The sequence below is a fragment of the Bombus fervidus genome, chromosome 8, assembly GCF_041682495.2.
Source record: "Bombus fervidus isolate BK054 chromosome 8, iyBomFerv1, whole genome shotgun sequence".
Classification (NCBI taxonomy): domain Eukaryota; kingdom Metazoa; phylum Arthropoda; class Insecta; order Hymenoptera; family Apidae; genus Bombus; species Bombus fervidus.
In genome coordinates, this window is record NC_091524.1 from 9,729,770 (window position 1) to 9,748,276 (window position 18,507).

Here is an 18,507-nt window from a genome sequence, read left to right on the forward strand (position 1 = left end):
CGTGAACATTTATGCGTGGTTGAATTTTTCCAAAAAGAAATACAAAAAGAAAGACAAGAATCTCTTAGGCATATAACAGCGGTATCGATTTTTGCATTAGCGACATTATGAATTTTTTAATTAAATTAAGAAGAATAAAGAAAATAGGAAAAGTTAAATATGTTGAGTTAAGAAGGAATACGTACAAGGATTACGACCTTTAGACGTTCCACTTTCTGACGAGTATCTACTTCCAGGCTTCATCTGTACTGTAGTGTTGTTACGCATACTTCTTATTTTAGCAGTCTGGTAAAATCTCCCCAATGTTCTCTAATCAAATGTTCCATAAAATTCTCCATGCAAATTTCTGCACAATATTTAAGAGGAAATATTTTTCCATTGCCTCGTAAGAGTGTCTTGCAACGTCATATTCCTACGGCATAATTATTCAAAGACACTAATTAAATAAATATAATTGTTCATTAGTAAAGCACCAATTTTAAGCTTCGCTAGAATAAAAGTATCTTTAGCAATAAGATAATGGTACTCCCTATCTTTCCTTTTTTTTTTCCTTCTATATCTTCAGTGAAAAGGACGAACTCCTCGTCGCGTGTACCAGAAGCGTACCAAACAATTCTTCTGTTGAGGCAATATGTTTATTGCACGATCGATATATATATATATCTGGTGGATAGGCCGTGATAGTTGTGTGTTTCTAGTGTAGATGTCGCTGTTATGGTACTGCTGCTTTTTCTTCTCACTTTAGACGCCGCGGAAGAAAAATCGGTCTCCGGTCGTCGGGATTTAAACCCGGGTCCCGAACGTTCGTAACCTAAGGCGCTAATTACTGCGCTGCTATCGTTCGACACTAGTTGGTGTCGTCCGGTGGTATTTACTATCGAGTGCCGCCACATATAAAAAAAAAAAAAAAAAAAGGAGAAACTGATGAAAGGGAAAGGTGTGCATCTATTAGAGTTCATCGATACCAAAAGAAAAATATACCTCGATTAATTATTCGTATTTACTGTATTATTATCGCGACAAGTTCAATTAATTTAACCACTGAATCGAGGACGTGCACATACTATAACGCATTGTAGTGCATAACAATTTGTATGAATCTATTTAACAATTTCTAACAATAGATGTTTTATAAAAAAGACTCGGTTTTGTTTGCAACGAAGGTTGCTATATATACAAAGAATGTTCCATTTCATTTTATCAACAAATATGTTTGTACATTTGTTTATCAGCTATACCGCGAAAGGTCTGTCATGTTTCGCTTATTGGCACATACGAGGCTTTAATGCGTGTGATTATTTATCACCACGCGTAAACGTATATCTCTATTTCATTTAGGTATATCTTCCTAGAAGTCCAAAGAAATAGGTCATTTTAGAGGTCACGTAAGATTCTATGAAAATTAGAAAAAAGTAGACACTATAGCTTCGTCACCAAGTCACATGCACAGAGTACATAATAACTATTCTAATTTACATTCTCTGTTATCTGCTTTATAAATATGTACAGTTATTGTAGTATCAACGGTTCTTAAAATCCCTGATTTCGTACAAGCAATCATCGAAGAGAAATCGCTCGCTAAGAACGTATTTAATAACTTGCGATTTGAACTTAAGACTCAAACAGAGTGGAAAAATGCGTGACAAGTAGATCGATTTATGTTGCTTACATCTAACTAAAATATTCTGTTTCGGCAGCGCGAGATCCTAAAAATTCTTAACGTCCGCATCTCATGAAACATATATGTTTCCAAGTAAAAGTATAATTACATATGGAAAAGGTATAATTTTATATGAAATATGTTCAGTTTAAATACATACGTCTGAATGCTAATGTTTCTTCAACTATTAAAAATACAAACGTACTCTTCGTATAAAAGTTATTTCATTCGATGATGAATTAAACGATGGATTGAAAGAAATTGATGAAACAAAATTTGGATAATTTTCTTCGACAGTAAAACCTTCATACAAAAGTTTATTCATATTTCTAACAATTAGAGGTATGGTAATGCGCGTACATTTAAACTGGACATACTGTATATCTCTTCGGCCCTTATTCCTGATATTATAACTCTATCGACTCTTTTCTACGCAAAGTTCTTGAGTCACGTAATTATCAAATTGACTACATCGGCTAACGATTGTCCATACACTGCTCAACTCTTTCACACCTTAAAACTTATTTAATACATACATACACGTTATACGGTTATAATTGAGCAATTTCTTGGTCCTTCGAACAATCACTAACGCGGATCCGTTATAAATTGTCATTATTTCGTGATATCACTATACGAACTCAAGATGCACCGAATCCGCGTTCTCGATGTACTTGTGTTTCTCGTTCTCGAAAAAGTTCACCAGGTGCTCGACGAATTTCTCGTGATATTCCTCGATTTGTTCTCTCGTTGGTTCTTCTATCTTTGGTAACTCCATCGGACTACCGACTGAGAAAAAAAATTACGTCGCGTTAAAGAAGCTTGAAATTTCCTCCATGAGAAAATAACAATTTTCAAACGTATTCCAAACACCGAAGTCTCTTCCGTAAAGTTATACTTCTCGAAAGATTATAGTATTATATAGCTAGATATTTCTTAGCTTTGAACACTTACCAACGACAGTAATTGGCTTCCGTTGAGGGATAATACCGAAACTGTATTGGAATAATCCTCGACCAATTAGTACAATTGGTGCAATACCGATCTTCTTACGAATGTACTCCTGTAGTCTCTTCATGAACGAGCCATCTGGCCAGGTCAATTGATCGTAAATGTTCGTTTCCCCGAATGAACAAACAGGAACCAGAGGGTTTCTGAAACAAACGAATTCCATGAGTTTCAACGATACTGTAATTGCAATACCGTGGTTAATCCATAACAAACGCTCAGTCGACTGTTGAGTCATAATGTTTATCATTGTACCGCAGATTTCTATGCGTTCAGAGAGAATTTAAGATTGCAAAAATGTGCAGCGCACACAATATACAAAAGTGTATAAAATACCGAAAACACAACATACAGCGGATGAAATAAATTTCTATGTAGTTGTTTCATTAGATTTATAAAAATAGGAATGTGCATAAAAATCGGCAGTTTAACGGCCAGAATATTGGAATCGTGATGGACAATTGTACAGTGTATTTTATTGAGTCTTTATCGTTTATCTTCTACTTTATGCGATAAAGTTCGTTAATGACATTTATCACGTGAACCATAGAATATAAAGTAAAATTATCTATTTTAATCCACAGATGTCAGCTGAGGGTTAATTTTATTGTGAATTAGCGATTCGTTTCGTCGAGACTCAATTAATTTATGCATACTGATAAAAATGTTAATAAGTTAAAGGTTAAAGGTGAGTATACTTTATACAGAGGGAATCACATTTGCGTAGGGTTTTAACATTTTAAGAGACAAGGTTTCTGTTGTTTCATGTTCTCATGAGCTTATGATACGAATCAACGAAAACAATGATAATTCTAACCCATTTTTCAGCGCGAGCTTTACGAAGCCTTTCCTCCTTTTTATTAGGATGCGATAAGTTCCCGGCTTACATTCGAATGCTTCTGCCGCTCCACCGACGATCAGGACTGTCGCCTTTCCTGTGTATGGTGGCGAAGGTTTTGTTGATAGTTGTTGTGTCATGGTTTCTGAACTGCTTCCAATAGCGGCTGCATTTTAATCGAACCATAGTAAATCGTTGGTGGCGAAGTAACAAAAATATAAAATTACAGAAGCCGGATAAATTCAAAAAGAAATCTACATTTCGTGGAATGACGATTTAAGAAATGTTTCTGAATATAAAGAAAGAATATCGGTGTTATATATTATTGCTTGCTACAGTGATTTAATACTTTGTTATTTAACAAATAACAGAAATTTTCCGGCAATAGTATATGCTTATATTAACATTTGTATATTAGGTACATCATAGAAACAGTCTAAAATATTTCAATTATGAAGTATCGTTTATCCTACGTCTTTTTGCCACATGAGATATGTAACTGCACCAGCTATTTACATATAATGGCCAAATAAAAAGTAATAAATGATACGTACAATTGGCGCGACAATACTCGCGGAAAAGCGGCGCTTTAAAGTGTTGGTTCAGTACGACGACTCTAAATTCGAGACCCGGGAAAAGTTCTCTACAGCCGATGATGTCTGTTCCGAATGCGCCATAAACTCCTGACGATAGGATCCCATGCGGAAAACTACAGAATAAATACAACTTGTTCGGATCCAAATCAGTGGTTTTCACTAATTTTATAGGAAAGTAGTTACAGAAGTATCGGTTCCACGCGCAGCTTCTAATCCACCGCAGGAATTTCCGCCTGTAGTACAGAAATCCAACTCGTTAAGTCACACTTCCACCCATGATTATATAAATAAACGAGTTCAATATTCAAATGAAATGTTTATTGCTCGAAACAGCATATATTATGGATAAAACTTATTAAATCTCCAATATAAATAATGTTTTTTTCCAATTAAAGAAGTAAAATGCTAATCGTCCCATATAACTGAACTGAATCAATATTTTGTATCTTACTCAACGCGCTTATCAAGTCGCGTTTCATTCCTTATTTATTCGTTTATGTAAGCCGAAGGTATATTATCGATTCGTTATCTAAGTCATATTTATCAAAGGATAAGATCTTAATATCAATTTTTCTAAAAGATATCGCAGATACGTAATGATATTTTTAGACAATTCAAATTCTTCGTTGGTTCTTTCTACGTGTTCATCGACAAGCTTCGCAGTAATGTAACTCTTAACAGATTATTATATTACATTATTTTCTGTATTTATTCCTTTACTTCTACGTTGAACAATGTAGTTCCTTTTGTTTATTTTGTAACATAGGGCTGAAGCTTGCAAATAAAATAAATAAATAAAGAAATAAATAAGCAAATGAATGTCGAACTTACCGTGTTTCGCCTATATCGAACTTGTCCCAATCGTAATACATCCAGACGAAGTAAAGCAATATGAAGTAACGCATGGTTTGGGTGAAGAAAAGAAAATAGGCGGTAAGAATATATCCCGCGAAGTATCCAAACGCAAAAATTAGGATCCAAAGCGCGGCTGAGAGCGTTTCTAATCTCCGACTTAATGGAACGTTTAACGGAGCGAATTTGACTCCCAGAATTTCCATCGTATTTCTCTGAGTTTCTCCTCTTATTACAATAGCATCAATTCAGCGATTCTCTTTTGGACCCGCTAATAATAAATTCGTAATATCGTTATTATAAAACGTCATATCAAGATATTATCAAATTGTATAACAAATAGGAGCTAAATGATTGAAAACGAAAGAATTGGAGATGAAAACAAGTAAAAACGAACGATGATTAAATATTTGAAAGATTAAATATTCATAAAATGAATAGAAACGATTACATGCGTGTGTATCCAACTGATGAAATATTGAAAGAGATCATTATCGCAAAGGAATTATGAAAGATTTGAAATAAGTGGAATAACTCTTTCAAAGTCTATATTTCGTCATGGTTATTACAAATACCAGAAACTTTAGTTCCGAAAATTTATAACGACAGATCAGATAGAATGTTTTACTTTATTTGAATCACGTTCCTCCTGCGATGATATAGCGAATTGTATTGCTAGCTAACGCACCCGATTTGACCAAAAGTTCTGTTTGTTTCGAAACACTTAATGTGGTTGTCGCAACACTCAAAAAATAGAAATTCAGTACACGATAGACATAAATAATATTGACATAATTTGCGACATAGAGACATATTTAGAAAGTTCCTATGACAAGCCAGAATCATCGTCAAATTTTACGACCGAAGCTATTCTCCTCCGGCTGTTCCGTAGCCGACGTGGGCTCTAACGATACTCAAGCGAGTAAACTTTACGCTAGACACCAGAAAAATTACGGGAATATGTGTCCTGGTCGAAATGATCGAACATTATTCGCGTGCCCTTCGAGCAATACAATCGGATTATTTATAAAAGCTACGCACGAGAAAAGAAATAGAATCGACTCGTTGGAGTGGAGTAACTATGTCACGTTTCATTGTTTCGAAGTAGGTCGATACCATAGTGTGAATGACTTGTAACTCAAACAAATCGTATCTTTTCTTTCACTGAAGTTAAATAAGAATGTTTAGGAGGAGGGCGGGGATAACTGATATAGGGAACCTATTTCTTTTTTATAATTTCAATTTTTTCGTAAGCGCAACGATGTAAATATAAAATGAATTATCAAGTTATTTGGAATATTTTGCAAAAACAAAAATATATAATAACGTAGTCATTATCATATTTTCAATATTCTTCTTTTTATCGATTGGAATCACTCATCTTCATTGACGAAGTCAGTTAAATGGTTGTTACTAGAATATAAATGTTACGGAATTATCGTGCTCCTGATGTGTTCTTTCACGATAGATTTCTCCTTAATAGCAAACGCAATATACAGACGAGTATAAATACGTAATTGAAAAGTTAAACACTGTCCCAGATTTCTACAAGTATCTTGCTTTCTTTGAAGGAATTTAACATTTAAAGTTTTCTATAATACAAATAACATTACAATATGAAATTTCTAGTTTGGTGCTCATCATGTAGAACAGACGATACAAGCATCTAAAGAACAAAGAATTAAGATCGTCAGAATTAACTAAATCCAAAGGATATACGATGCATATGCCACGTGCAGTTTAATAATGCTAATCGGCAAATAATCTTGCTTTCCTATAAAAAAAGTGACAGGTGAGCTGTTCAAAGCGCAGTTCTATTTCATAACTTACAAAGTCAGGAAAATGACGATATTATAAATGTTAATCTTTAGAATTCACGTTGGAGTTTCGCTGCGCTATTCAGCTTCCGTGGTTTATATATTTCCTGACAAGTTCTGATTAGTAACTACGTTCCTGGGTAATGGAATTGGAAAATAGACAAAAATAGAATCAATCACTTTGGTTTCGTGACTTCTCAGAGACTCGTACGCGTTTTCTTCCGGAAATCATTATACCGATACGAAAGAATCTACATAATATATGAAAACTCTTTCTTTTGAAGCGCATGGAATTACCACGATCAGATTACGTTCAATCTTTGATCGATCTTAACATATTAATGTTCATCGACTAAGGGTCGTTAATTATCGATTTCCTCTTCAATGTCGATGGTAATTGGCGTCGCACAAAAATCATATTTAATCCAATTATGATCACCTGACGATTCACCACTGATAATGACATAGCTGAATTAGTTTTCTCAATACCGTGAATAGTAATATAGTAATAAGCAACATTGAACAGTTTGAACCAGTGTCTAACTCCGTTGTGTCGAAAACAAAATGCGTGACCTGTTTGGTAATATGAATGGATTAGGGCAGCGATTCGTAATCTTTTCTTTGTCACGGATCCTCTTTAAATAATCCCAGCACTTAACTCAAAATTGAAATCCTTAACGTGCCAAAGTATGTAGCTATATTTAAAAAGATCATCGATTGTCTATTAACAACTTTTAAATTTAGAAGCGAGAATCTCATTATAAATAAATGCAATATAAATGAAATGAAATATAATCACGACAGAAGTGCAAAGTCTATGAATTGACGATGTCAATACCGATGACGATACCGATGACGATACCGATGTCGAAGCTGCGACGCGATGCTTCAGTTCCAAGCAAGGACTGTGTGCGAGTGGATCATACGATCAAAGAAAAAACGAGAGGCGTGTGAGAAGAACATACGTGTTGAACTATTCCTTTCTATTTTGTTATATTATTTTCAAATCTTCTCAGCGCATTTCTTACATTTCCTACATAAGTAAATACAAACACTAGATATTATTTATTCGGATGGTACAAAACGTTACGTGTCTAAGAATTTCGTGGAATTCAGAATCATTGAATTACAGAATAGCAAGAATTACATAAGAATACCTTGTTATAGACCTTTGTTCATTTCCTTCTCACACACGATTAGATTATAGAACGATGATCATTGAAAATGATTCGATAAGGTTTCCTTTTTTTACTATCGTGATGTGACAAATATGTAATTTCTAGCCATCGCAAACTAATTTTCTTAGACCATTTCGTCATATTTTTTATAAATATCCGTCTCATCTTAGAGTTTCTATATCATTAGATCGGTGCTGTTATAATGATCTTCGGATGATCAATTCAAGAGATAAAAGTTCCTACTTGAAACACCAATACTTTTGTTTACGCGGTCGGGTATCAGAAATGAAATGGAACCAGGGCAATGGTCTTCCAAATATTTTCATGCCACTCGTATATTCCATCAAACGTCAACATTCGCTCGTTTGAAATTCAAATAGAGTTTAACTTCCGACGATTGCTGGTCAAGCGATATTTATTGGTTCGAAGAGAAATTGGAAGAACTCAGACTCGCTTCCTACTTCTTAAAGAATGATCAACATGTTCGCAACTTGTCTAGAGTCCAGTTGATTGACTGTACGATTCATCGAGCAAAAAATAGAACTAAGATAATGAGGAATATATCGAATAGAAACTGGAATTGTACAAAAAGAGGTGGAGGTATTTACCAGTATAATCACTGGGTCGTTTATCTAAGAAATTAACAAGATTTCCTCAGCTATTTTGTCTCAGAAGTTTCCTGAATGTTAAAATGTATATAAATGCGGAGAGAAACAACTAAATTAGATACTTCACAACAGCGGATAGTTCCTAAATTGTTAAATTCGAAGAAATTGTCAAGTATTTGTCTATGCGTAGATTAAGAGACATACAAAAGATAATTTGACAAAATATATAATTACACGAAGAAAGCACGTTAGAAATCATATTTTGTTAAATGACATAAATTCGCATCAACGATATGAATGTAGTATAAGATGGTGAATTAAATTTTCTGGAAAGAACAGCTTTAAGAGCGAGAAATTTTATTTACAGATATTTGTTTTGACAAGTGGGTACAGAGAATTTTATAAAATTCTCGTGCAGTAATTTTCTTGATGCTCAACTATCCTTTATACCTATCCACACGGCAATGAGGAAGTAATCAAAATCATTAACAAACGACGACGTGAAATCTGCAACAAATGACACGACCTAGTCTCATGCTAGCTCGCTTGAAAAGTTGCTGCACTCATCAAAAGCACTTCTGTCGACGTTAAAATTAATCAAAAGCATCCACTGTTCATTTTAAATTTACCTTCGCTAATCAACTTCAGAACATTATCACCATTCTCCGATTGTAATGTATTACATTACAAAAGTCTCGTAGTTCGTCATTCATGCCCACTTATGTACTTCATATACAATTCAAAAAATTAACAAAGTTGAAAGAAGACTCTCAATAGACTTAATTAATCATCGATACATTGATACTCAAAACTAATTTTCCAACACCATCGCCATTCACTAAAATAGAAGTAATATATATTCGTCAAATATAAAACTTGCCATTGAATTTTTTACTACTCATAAATCAAACATCTCGTATACGACACGCTCATTGGAAATGTAGAAAATTCATCAATCGTCCTATCAAGATCCGTACGACGATAGGAAACCGTGAATGACACCGGTTACTCAAATATTCTATCATAAATTTCCAGACCCTTATGACAACATACACCGATCTGTTTGTATATTTAGAAGCATCCTGATTCTACTCTATTAAACTTCAAAATCACTCGCAGTTTTTTAAATAAAAAGCATCTGTATCGATCACTCTCGCTCTCTGTCAATCGTACGTTTTCTCAACCTTTTCGCTATTGAAACAGAAAAAAATCAATAAATCTGAAAGAAGACGTAAAATTCTTCGTCTCACTGAATCATAAAAATAGACAGCCGAAAGACGTACGTGAGTGCCGTTTCCTGCTAAGATCTAGCAGTGACCGCCAAACAGCCTCTCTCTATTTGCGGAACCGGTGATTTCCTGTATTGGCACAGTCTCGTCGCACTGTGATTTCGTTTGACAGTGTTCGTTTTGTGTCGGAATTTTCACAACGGGAGCACAGTTAAGATGAGCTGAGCAGGACGAATGTAATGTAAGAAGGTGAATGCACGCGACGAAATGCTCGGCTCGGCGTCACGCCGTTCACTGGCTGAGCGCCGCGAGTGTAAACGCACGTCCCTCGGTAGCCACACAGGCATCCTAGCAGTAGAATCAATGACGACAAAGGAGAAGGGTCTGTCGTTCTTTCTCTCTAGGAACGCGCTATTCAGAGTTGATGCTGTCTCGTCTGATGTGGTTTGGTACTGACCTTCTTTGGATCGATAATCCGTGGATCTAGCTGAGGGGACAACTGGACGGTGCAGGTAGTGAAAATGAATAATGGGCGTCTATAACAAACTATGAAGGGAAGAATTAGGAGAAGAATTTTAACAATTACTAGATTTAGCTTTCATATTTATGATAAGTGGGCCGAGGATGTTTATGTATTTGTGAGAAATTTTGAATGGGACAGTGCACATTATGTTTATATACATGATAGATAAAAATGTAAGAAGTATTAAAAGTGTAATACTTATGATGATAATTTGTAGGTGAGGCAATTTCCTGCAAGATGTGAACATCTATGCGTGGGTGAATTTTTTGAAAAAGAAATACAAAGTTGTCGTTCAATGTTATACCCCAATGTTCCAAATTATTCTAAATTAAGGCACTAATTTTCAACTTGTGCAGTATAAATATCTTCAGCGATAAGATAATAGTACTCCGTATCTTCCCCTTCTTTGTCCTTTTACACGTCCACTAAAAAAGATAAATTCCTCGTCACGTGGCCTGGAAATGAATTAAACAGTTCTTCTGTTGAAACAATATGTTTATTGCTCGATCTATAAAAAAACAGACGAAAGGACAAGGTGTGCACCTGTTACAGGCCGTGCATCGGCACCGAGAGAAAAATATACCTCGATTAATTAGAATCTATTACCATCGCGACAACAATTACAATTAGTTTAACCGGTATATCGTAATGCGTACGATGTATACACACAATAATGCACGTGTAGTTTCCGAAGCTTCCGATCTTGTTTCTTACCGGGTTGATCTTCGTTTCTTGTAAAAAACTTCCGCCTAAAAAACATAAAGTTTGTGTTTTCATTCTCCTTCGTCGACGATATTTCATTCTCCGAAAGGAAGAACAACAGCCAAGTAGAAATTCGCACGAAATTGCGTGTAAATCGATTGACACTATAATTTACCTTCTTTTCTTCTTTGTTTTTTTTTTTTTTTTTTTTTTCAGGAAAGAATACATCGGTTAAACGATCGACAATCTTAATATATATTTTCCCTCATATAAAATTCACCTTTAATAACGCTGACTGCGTTCAACGATTATTTTTATAATTACCGTTTAATTAGTCAAATTTGCGATTAATGAAACGCAGTTAACAATGAATTTCAGCACAATTGATAGAACAATATCTCTTCTAAGTTATCTCGATGATCCACGTGGCGATCTTATCGTAGACTTTTTGATTCTGTGAAAAAACCAGATCGAAAACATGAAGATCATTTTTTTTTTTTTATTATTATTCGCGTTACTCTTTCAAGAAAATATCATTTTGAGCCCATTCCCTTTTTTAACAATTTTATAACAGATTTTTAATCAAGAACCTTAGTTTCCTTTTTAACGAAGGTTCCTATACATATATAGAAAAAATTCTCCATTTCATACTTTCAACGTGTATTTTTAGACAGGAATCAATCAGTTACTATCTTTTTAATTTACTCTGAGCTTCATTTGGTTAATGACTCGCAATCGAGCGTGTTCGATCGCGAAACGAGCCATCGTTCACAATGCTTTATGGTTGTGCATAACCAGAAAAGTTCGGAAAGTAAACGTGAATCTCGGAATTCTAAGGTGTACAGCAGCACCGATCGAAAACGCCACACATAGTTTTACAAGCTCTTCTCGTTCGGTCTGGCCGTTTCCATTTCGCAGCCCCTAAAAGCGAGGGAACAGCGGCTTCGATTTAGTTTCTTTATTTTTTTCTTTTTTTCTTTTTTCCAAGCCGTAGATTATCTTCTAAGCGTAAAGCCTAATGCTCGGATGTCTCTCTTAAAGTCCTATTACAGTCGACCAAAGAAGCAAAAATCTATAATTCAATGTTCATTTGTATTCTCGTCTTTTCTTTTCAAGAAATTTTTTTAAAAGAAATTCTTGAGGATCGAGTGATCGAGATTTCAAGGTCATTTCCGATTATCCTATTTTTTTAGCACCCATCCTAGGTAGAAAATTTAAATGTTCAGTACGGTAGTTTGCGCACATCGTTTGCAAATTATCTTATCTGGTATTAAAATCCACTTAAATTACTGAATTAAGTATGCACCAAGGTGTAAAGTTAATATGTTTCAATATTTCCATTGATTTAGTTTCTAATCGTACTTGACCTCGATACTTGACTAGATTAGGACTTTAAAGAGTTTCGGATAGAATCTCAGCCTCCGCTAAGCACGCAGTAATTGCATATTGTCACGAATCTTCGCCTTATCTACGACATCAACGTACGAATCAATTCTCTGCTTCAATATGTTTACATGGCCATAACAAGAGCAACGTCTGATCGTCCAAACCGTACTCAACAATCGATAAGTATCTCTCTTTTTCAAAAACAACAAATGGCAACGAGGATGTTTGGACGACACGTTGCGCGACGCTTGGCTACTTACTATGAACGATTGTCAGGGACGGACAGTGAAGTCGTTCAACGCAAATCATCGAAAAGAATCGTCACGTGACACGGTCGATCGACCAAACGAATGACTTAAGGTTTCGTGTCACGTTCAAGTCCACTCGTATCCCGTGTATGTAATTTTTAAACCGAAAAAGCTCGGAACAGAGACACGGACCGAATATCATGGAAATGTACGTGTACCGTAGAAATTATTGTGCAAACTTCAGGAATTATTTTTCGAGTAGATAAGATATGGACTCTTTAATGACCGTAACAAATATCTCATGTTTTATAGATAAAAAACAACAAGGTGGGCGAAGGCTTATGAAGTATTTAAGTCAATGATAAAAAAGGTCTACAAAGCAGTCAAATCCTTGCAGAATGTTCGTGGAAGATTTTAGAAAGAGCTGATTACATGATACGGTTCCTTGAAGCGAAATTATTTATAGAAGAGTATCAAGACGTTCAGAGAAGTTACGTCAATAGCATGTTGTGCATGCTGTACAGGAAATTCATATATGCACACCTATCAAAATGTTTTTATCAACGCAAATGAATCGTGATATGCTTGTAATGTAATACTTAATGATATAAGAAATAGAAAAAAATTCAAGTACGTGTCTCTTGTTCGATAACATCGAAATAAAAAGTTTGGATAATGTGAAATGAGTTTTTGAAAACACCATTTTCGTCTTAGAATAACGAGCAAGTAAACTGATCTTTTATTGGGATGAATGGATCTCTCATTCCACGTTTGTTTCAATGAAACTCTATTCTAACGCTATTCTAACGTCAACGAACATCACCAACACAATAAAAAGTAATAAAAAGATATCTCAACGATCAAGCATTCTTGAACTATATTTGGAGTTAATAATAATAAAATTAGAACATATACACACATCTATGACTCGGAGGTACGGTCAATTATAACCCATTATTCTTAGTTCGTTCATTCACTACGAGCCAATAATTGTTCTTTCTTTTTGAGTGGGTTGCTGAATGATTCTGATTCGACTAAACCCTTAGGAGAGTGAAACGGCGCGAGAAAAATGGGCTAATCGACGCGGTCTACGAACGCGATATCGTCAACATTTTGTTTCGCCACTTCGAGCTCCTAAAAATGCTTAACAACGAGTATAACGATCCTGTCTCACGAAATATATACATATGTGTATAAAGTACATCCGATTTATACGCTATTAATTTTTTAACTGTTAAAAAATGTGAACAAATTTTTTAGATGAAAGTTATTCGATTTAACGTAGAACACTGAATAAAAGTTGAAAAATTCGAAAGATGATTCAAGTTTCAAATTACATTTCTCCCGTCAAATTAACTTTCATATGAAAAATTTGTTTATAGATTTTAATAATTAGATGTAAAATAGTGTATTTATATTTGAACTGAACACGCTATACATATGTATATAGCTCGCGAGAAAGCTTTTAAAGTTTATTGCTTCATCTAATCTAGAATTGAACCGCGAGTACGACCTCGGCGCTCAGCCATTGAATTTTTCTGGCATTCTCATTCACGTCGAATATGAATCGATTAGGCGTCCATTGGGGTTCGTTTCATTTCATTAGAAGATTACAATATGGAAATGAACGATCTTAAGACGACACTAAATTGACCCATCGTGGACAAACCCGAAGTACGTACTGAACGAGCACTTAACGTTAATCAGTCCCACACGTTGGTTTAAACGATCCACGCTAAAGAACCGAAGCCGTAGCGCCACGGGAGGAACCTGCCGTTCTTTACATCCTGTCAGCCGAGAAGTTGCAACGTTATATACCATTCTCTTCATAATTTTCTTTTTCTACATATATCGAAAATACCGCGTGCCAGCGGCCCGCGACTCATTCACCAACGACGTGACATAATAAAATACGATGTACAATAATCGAATAGACACTTTTTGCTGTACAACGACGGATAAGAAAATAACAAAAAAGCGATCGACAGTTTTTATATTAAGCCGTCATTTAATTCTACGGTTCGTCGTCGACGCCCTTTTCCTCATATATCCACCAACAACGCTCCTTTTCTGATTCTAAAACCGTACAATAGCTACCTATTTATAAGAACAACAAGATCCCACGTTCCATCGTAACAACGACGACGAGAATACTGATTATTGGTGTTTTGGCAGCCGATATCCGCGCAGCACGCGAATTGCAATTTCCTGATTCTTCTACTCCCTCGATCTTCGATTTCATTGATTTTTTGGTGTTTCTCGAGTGTTAGTTTTTTCGATACAGTCCAGCATCGGTCAATGTACGGCCAAACGTTCTTCACAGGAAATCTAAAGAGCCGGAAGAAATCTCTTTTCTTCTAGCAAAGAGCATGCGACTCTTAACGAGAAACAGACAGATGGGCAGTGGTTTCTTGATTCTTCAGCGACCAATCGGGAAATAACTGTCGCGCGAAGCACCGACCATTCTTCATCTTCCAAAGTCTTCGACGTTTCCCGTCCATCGCCAGGCACTTTTGCCGCTTTTGAGGAACCGACTGTCTCTGAACGATCAGCAACTCGCCTCCTTTGGCAGATTTCCTTAGAACGTGATCGTGCCGAACTGATGGAAGCGATATACGGTGGTCGGTACACGAGGGAACACGCGTGTGTCATTACGGACACCATACTATCGAGCGGAACGGTCGATCCGACAGCTTCGTTCTGTCCAGTGCTTCGCTGGCTGGGAGGCCGGGTCGGAGAGTTACGTGGACGTCGAGGGTGACGACGAGATTGGATCTGGCTGGTAGTACCTCATGCCGTTTATCTGCAATATTTCATATTAGGTGTAATTGGGAATTATCTTCTTAATATGTATTTTTTCATAGAAAAGTCCATGGTGATCTTTAATTGTAAAATTTAATGCAATATTTAATTCAATTTAATTTGGTAATTTCTTTCCACTCAATATTTTACTTCAATTCAATTCTTTTCATATGATTAATATTTTCTTCGACATTGTTTTCCATCTGGATCTTTCCATTCTATGAGATTTCCGAAACAATTTAATATAACGTCTGTTCTTTTAACATTGTGAATATCAAAAATAATTCAAAGAATTTGGTTAATATTTTTGTTATTCCAACACATCCTCTTTCACATCTAAATCTTTCAATCTTATGAAGTTTGAAGAAATTGATATATTTTTAGCACTATGACAAACTATTCTTTTTTTCTTAATTATGAGATTTTTTTTTATATCTGTGATATATATACTGAACTTCTAGAAATTTCTATTATTTCAATATATTTTTCTATTATTTTACTACTTTATATAATATGCCGGTTATTTTCACTTTATTCAGAATCTAGTTTTTAGAACCTTGCGTATCTCCTTGTTAATACCATAAAAGGAATTGTAAAAAGACCGTACCGTCATGTCGTATTCCGTGATATACGCAGGAATCTCCAATTGCTCGGGAGACATCACGTCATAAAGATACTCTACTCCAGGTAAATTGTGAACCTTCTGTTTGATGGCTGGAGCCATGAACGTCGTGAACCACCACGTCACCATCTGCAATAGATAACAATGGAATTACTACATTTACATTCGCAAGTTCGATATTATCACATTTTCACACTTATTCAAATCAATGAGATATTTCAATTTATCGATTAAACCATATTAGAACGATCTATACACTATCATTATTCTTAAATTGACAAGGAGAAAGAAAAAAACGGAGAGGTCCAATTATTTTCCTCCGCTTCATCGACATCGTCGTTTGCCTTATTTCGCGGTTCCTTTGAGAACATTTTGTCTCACTAACAATCCAAGATCCAGTTCACAAGATACGAATTGGTCTCGCGGAGGGTCAAGGATGTGTTTGCATGAATTTGCAAATCGCAAGCGCGAAAATGCGTTTGTTAAATGGCTACCGGAAAAGCAGGAAGTTCGATACGATCGTGTGATTAACATGGAACACAAATGTGGGAAATACAATAATAGAAGACGTTATTACGCCTTAAAACTTGGACTTTATCGACACTCCTTATCGATTCTTATTCAAATTTATTGTGCTGAATTATGATAGTGTTTCTGAATGTGTAAAAATTTTCCACTAAAATTCATATATCGATACACATCAATAGGGTAAATTGATACATTTTTGAGTAGTTCATTGGTTTCGTGTTTACCTTAGTCCAGAAAGTCGGGTGGATAATGTAGAAGTGTTTCAGGTTCTTCTTATACCTGCAACAGAAACATTTTAATATTAATGTATGTTGATATATATTTAACGTGTATAACTCATTGACATGAATTTGATTAAAAATGTTAACAGATATATAACACGTTCAATAAATTTTTCATTTAGAATAGAAAATTTTTTTTCACAAGAACTAGTTTAGCCGATAGAAATCCTTGTCTACATTGCATCACTTTTGTTTATCTAATACGACAATTTACTTTTCATGATCATAACGTTGAATTATGCATAAAATTACGTATCATTTAAATTAGTGTTATATATGACTAATTGCTACGACCAGTATATAGCACGATGAAATGATAAATAAGTGTCCCTGAAGTAGGTATATTGCAAAATTTCATTTTTAAAGTAGAGTTTTAATTCAGAAAATGAAATGGGCTGTTGTATTCTATAGATATTAGTATTAAATTATACATATTTACGTATTCAAAGGTTTTAAAAAAATTAATTGCATGAATTAATCTTGATAAAATAACTTTAGTATTATATACTTGGTCTTATATATAATTGATATAATATTATAATATATATAATATGTATAATTATATATATTATTATATAATGGTTTTAAGTATACCATATATCAAATTAAAATTATCTTTCGAAATAAACGTTAATTAATCCACGTCTTCTTAAATTTGATTTTAAAGTTTTGATCTCAGCTTAGTTCATCGAAAACCACGATATTTATTCTCTGAAAATGACGATCATTTAATACTGATTTGAGAAGAAGCAAGCTCATTTGCAACGAAAATATAATTTATAATAATTACAAGAAAAGAGACTCACTTGTAAGGAAGCACGTTGTACACTTCGCGCAACCAATGTAAACTGGGATAGTTGTTGCTAGTTGTTAATGTGTGGAAATAAGCGATAACATAGTCGCCTTTAACAATTGGATCCAACAACTGTATCAGGTACAGAAGTGCCTGAAACAAAAATAAGAAACTCTTCGTTAGTAAATTTTTAACAGAATTTTAAATTGCCGAATTATTTACACATTAGATTAACCATATAAATTATCTTTTAATTTCTACGAACTTTTCTCTGAATAGATTCATGTGTATTACACACTAGCAAAAGCTTAATGAAATTTATGACACAACGTAGCTTAAGCAAAGCGAGTTGCGCAATTGCAACCAGTCATATCTCTTTCTCGCATGTATATAGAAAAATTGTAACTTAAGAATACAAGTGACAAATGTGGTAGTGCAAACCCGTATTATGGTAATACAGGGCATTATAATTTTTGCAGCAAAAACAGTTGATTATCTTTATTCATAATTCTCTGCTTGAAAAAGATTCTAAATTCAGGTACCAAAAAAATAATAATACAATAAAAATTACTTGTTTTCTCCTCGCATCTTTTTATGTCTCTATTTTTTTTAACAGGTCTTTAAATAAAAACTACCCTTAGAAAGAAATAATTAATTCATGTCGTCTATTCTCTAAAATTCTCATTAATTCTCAACCCTCGACTTTAATTTAATAAACTTAAACACTCCTATGCGTATGTTACAATTCTCCAAAATGATATAAATCACCTAACGATATAAATCATCTAGCTTATAAAAAATTCTTCAAGATCAAGACATAAGTTACATTCGATGAT

At 34.6% G+C, this 18,507-nt stretch overlaps 2 protein-coding genes and 1 long non-coding RNA gene across 4 annotated transcripts in view; 1 reads left to right on the plus strand and 2 right to left on the minus strand.

Annotated features, from left to right (window-relative positions):
• Positions 1–986: 986 nt before the first annotated feature.
• LOC139989883 (2-acylglycerol O-acyltransferase 2-like) lies at positions 987–10,057 on the minus strand. The gene is made up of 6 exons (XM_072008575.1): positions 9,841–10,057; positions 4,934–5,225; positions 4,061–4,335; positions 3,486–3,672; positions 2,615–2,814; positions 987–2,449 (listed from the first exon to the last, which is right to left on the minus strand). The coding sequence occupies exons 2-6, from the start codon at positions 5,158–5,160 to the stop codon at positions 2,292–2,294; spliced, it is 1,047 nt and encodes a 348-aa protein (XP_071864676.1). The 5' UTR covers positions 5,161–5,225; positions 9,841–10,057; the 3' UTR covers positions 987–2,291.
• A 121-nt stretch (positions 10,058–10,178) lies between these two features.
• LOC139989892 (uncharacterized) lies at positions 10,179–11,834 on the plus strand. Its single transcript, XR_011800441.1, has 2 exons — positions 10,179–10,298; positions 10,527–11,834. It is a non-coding gene; the product is annotated as an uncharacterized lncRNA (long non-coding RNA).
• The window catches only part of Gdap2 (ganglioside induced differentiation associated protein 2), a 67,974-nt gene continuing 60,250 nt past the window's right edge, over positions 10,784–18,507 (minus strand). For both annotated transcript variants that reach the window (XM_072008570.1, XM_072008571.1), the window contains exons 9-12: positions 17,685–17,824; positions 16,822–16,876; positions 16,055–16,198; positions 10,784–15,448 (exon numbers count right to left, since the gene is read on the minus strand). In XM_072008570.1, the coding sequence (XP_071864671.1) occupies positions 15,386–15,448; positions 16,055–16,198; positions 16,822–16,876; positions 17,685–17,824 (402 nt within the window). In that variant the 3' untranslated portion in view covers positions 10,784–15,385. The remainder of the gene's footprint in view (positions 15,449–16,054; positions 16,199–16,821; positions 16,877–17,684; positions 17,825–18,507) is intronic.

Excerpts from the sequence above, each read along its gene's own strand:
- LOC139989883 (XM_072008575.1), bottom strand. The coding sequence starts at position 5,160 with ATGGAAATTCTGGGAGTCAAATTCGCTCCGTTAAACGTTCCATTAAGT. Across the intron at positions 2,815-3,485 it reads AAGCTCGCGCTGAAAAATGG|AAACCCTCTGGTTCCTGTTT; the intron begins GTTAGAATTATC and ends CGTTTGTTTCAG. Across the intron at positions 2,450-2,614 it reads GAAGCCAATTACTGTCGTTG|TCGGTAGTCCGATGGAGTTA; the intron begins GTAAGTGTTCAA and ends TTTTTTTCTCAG.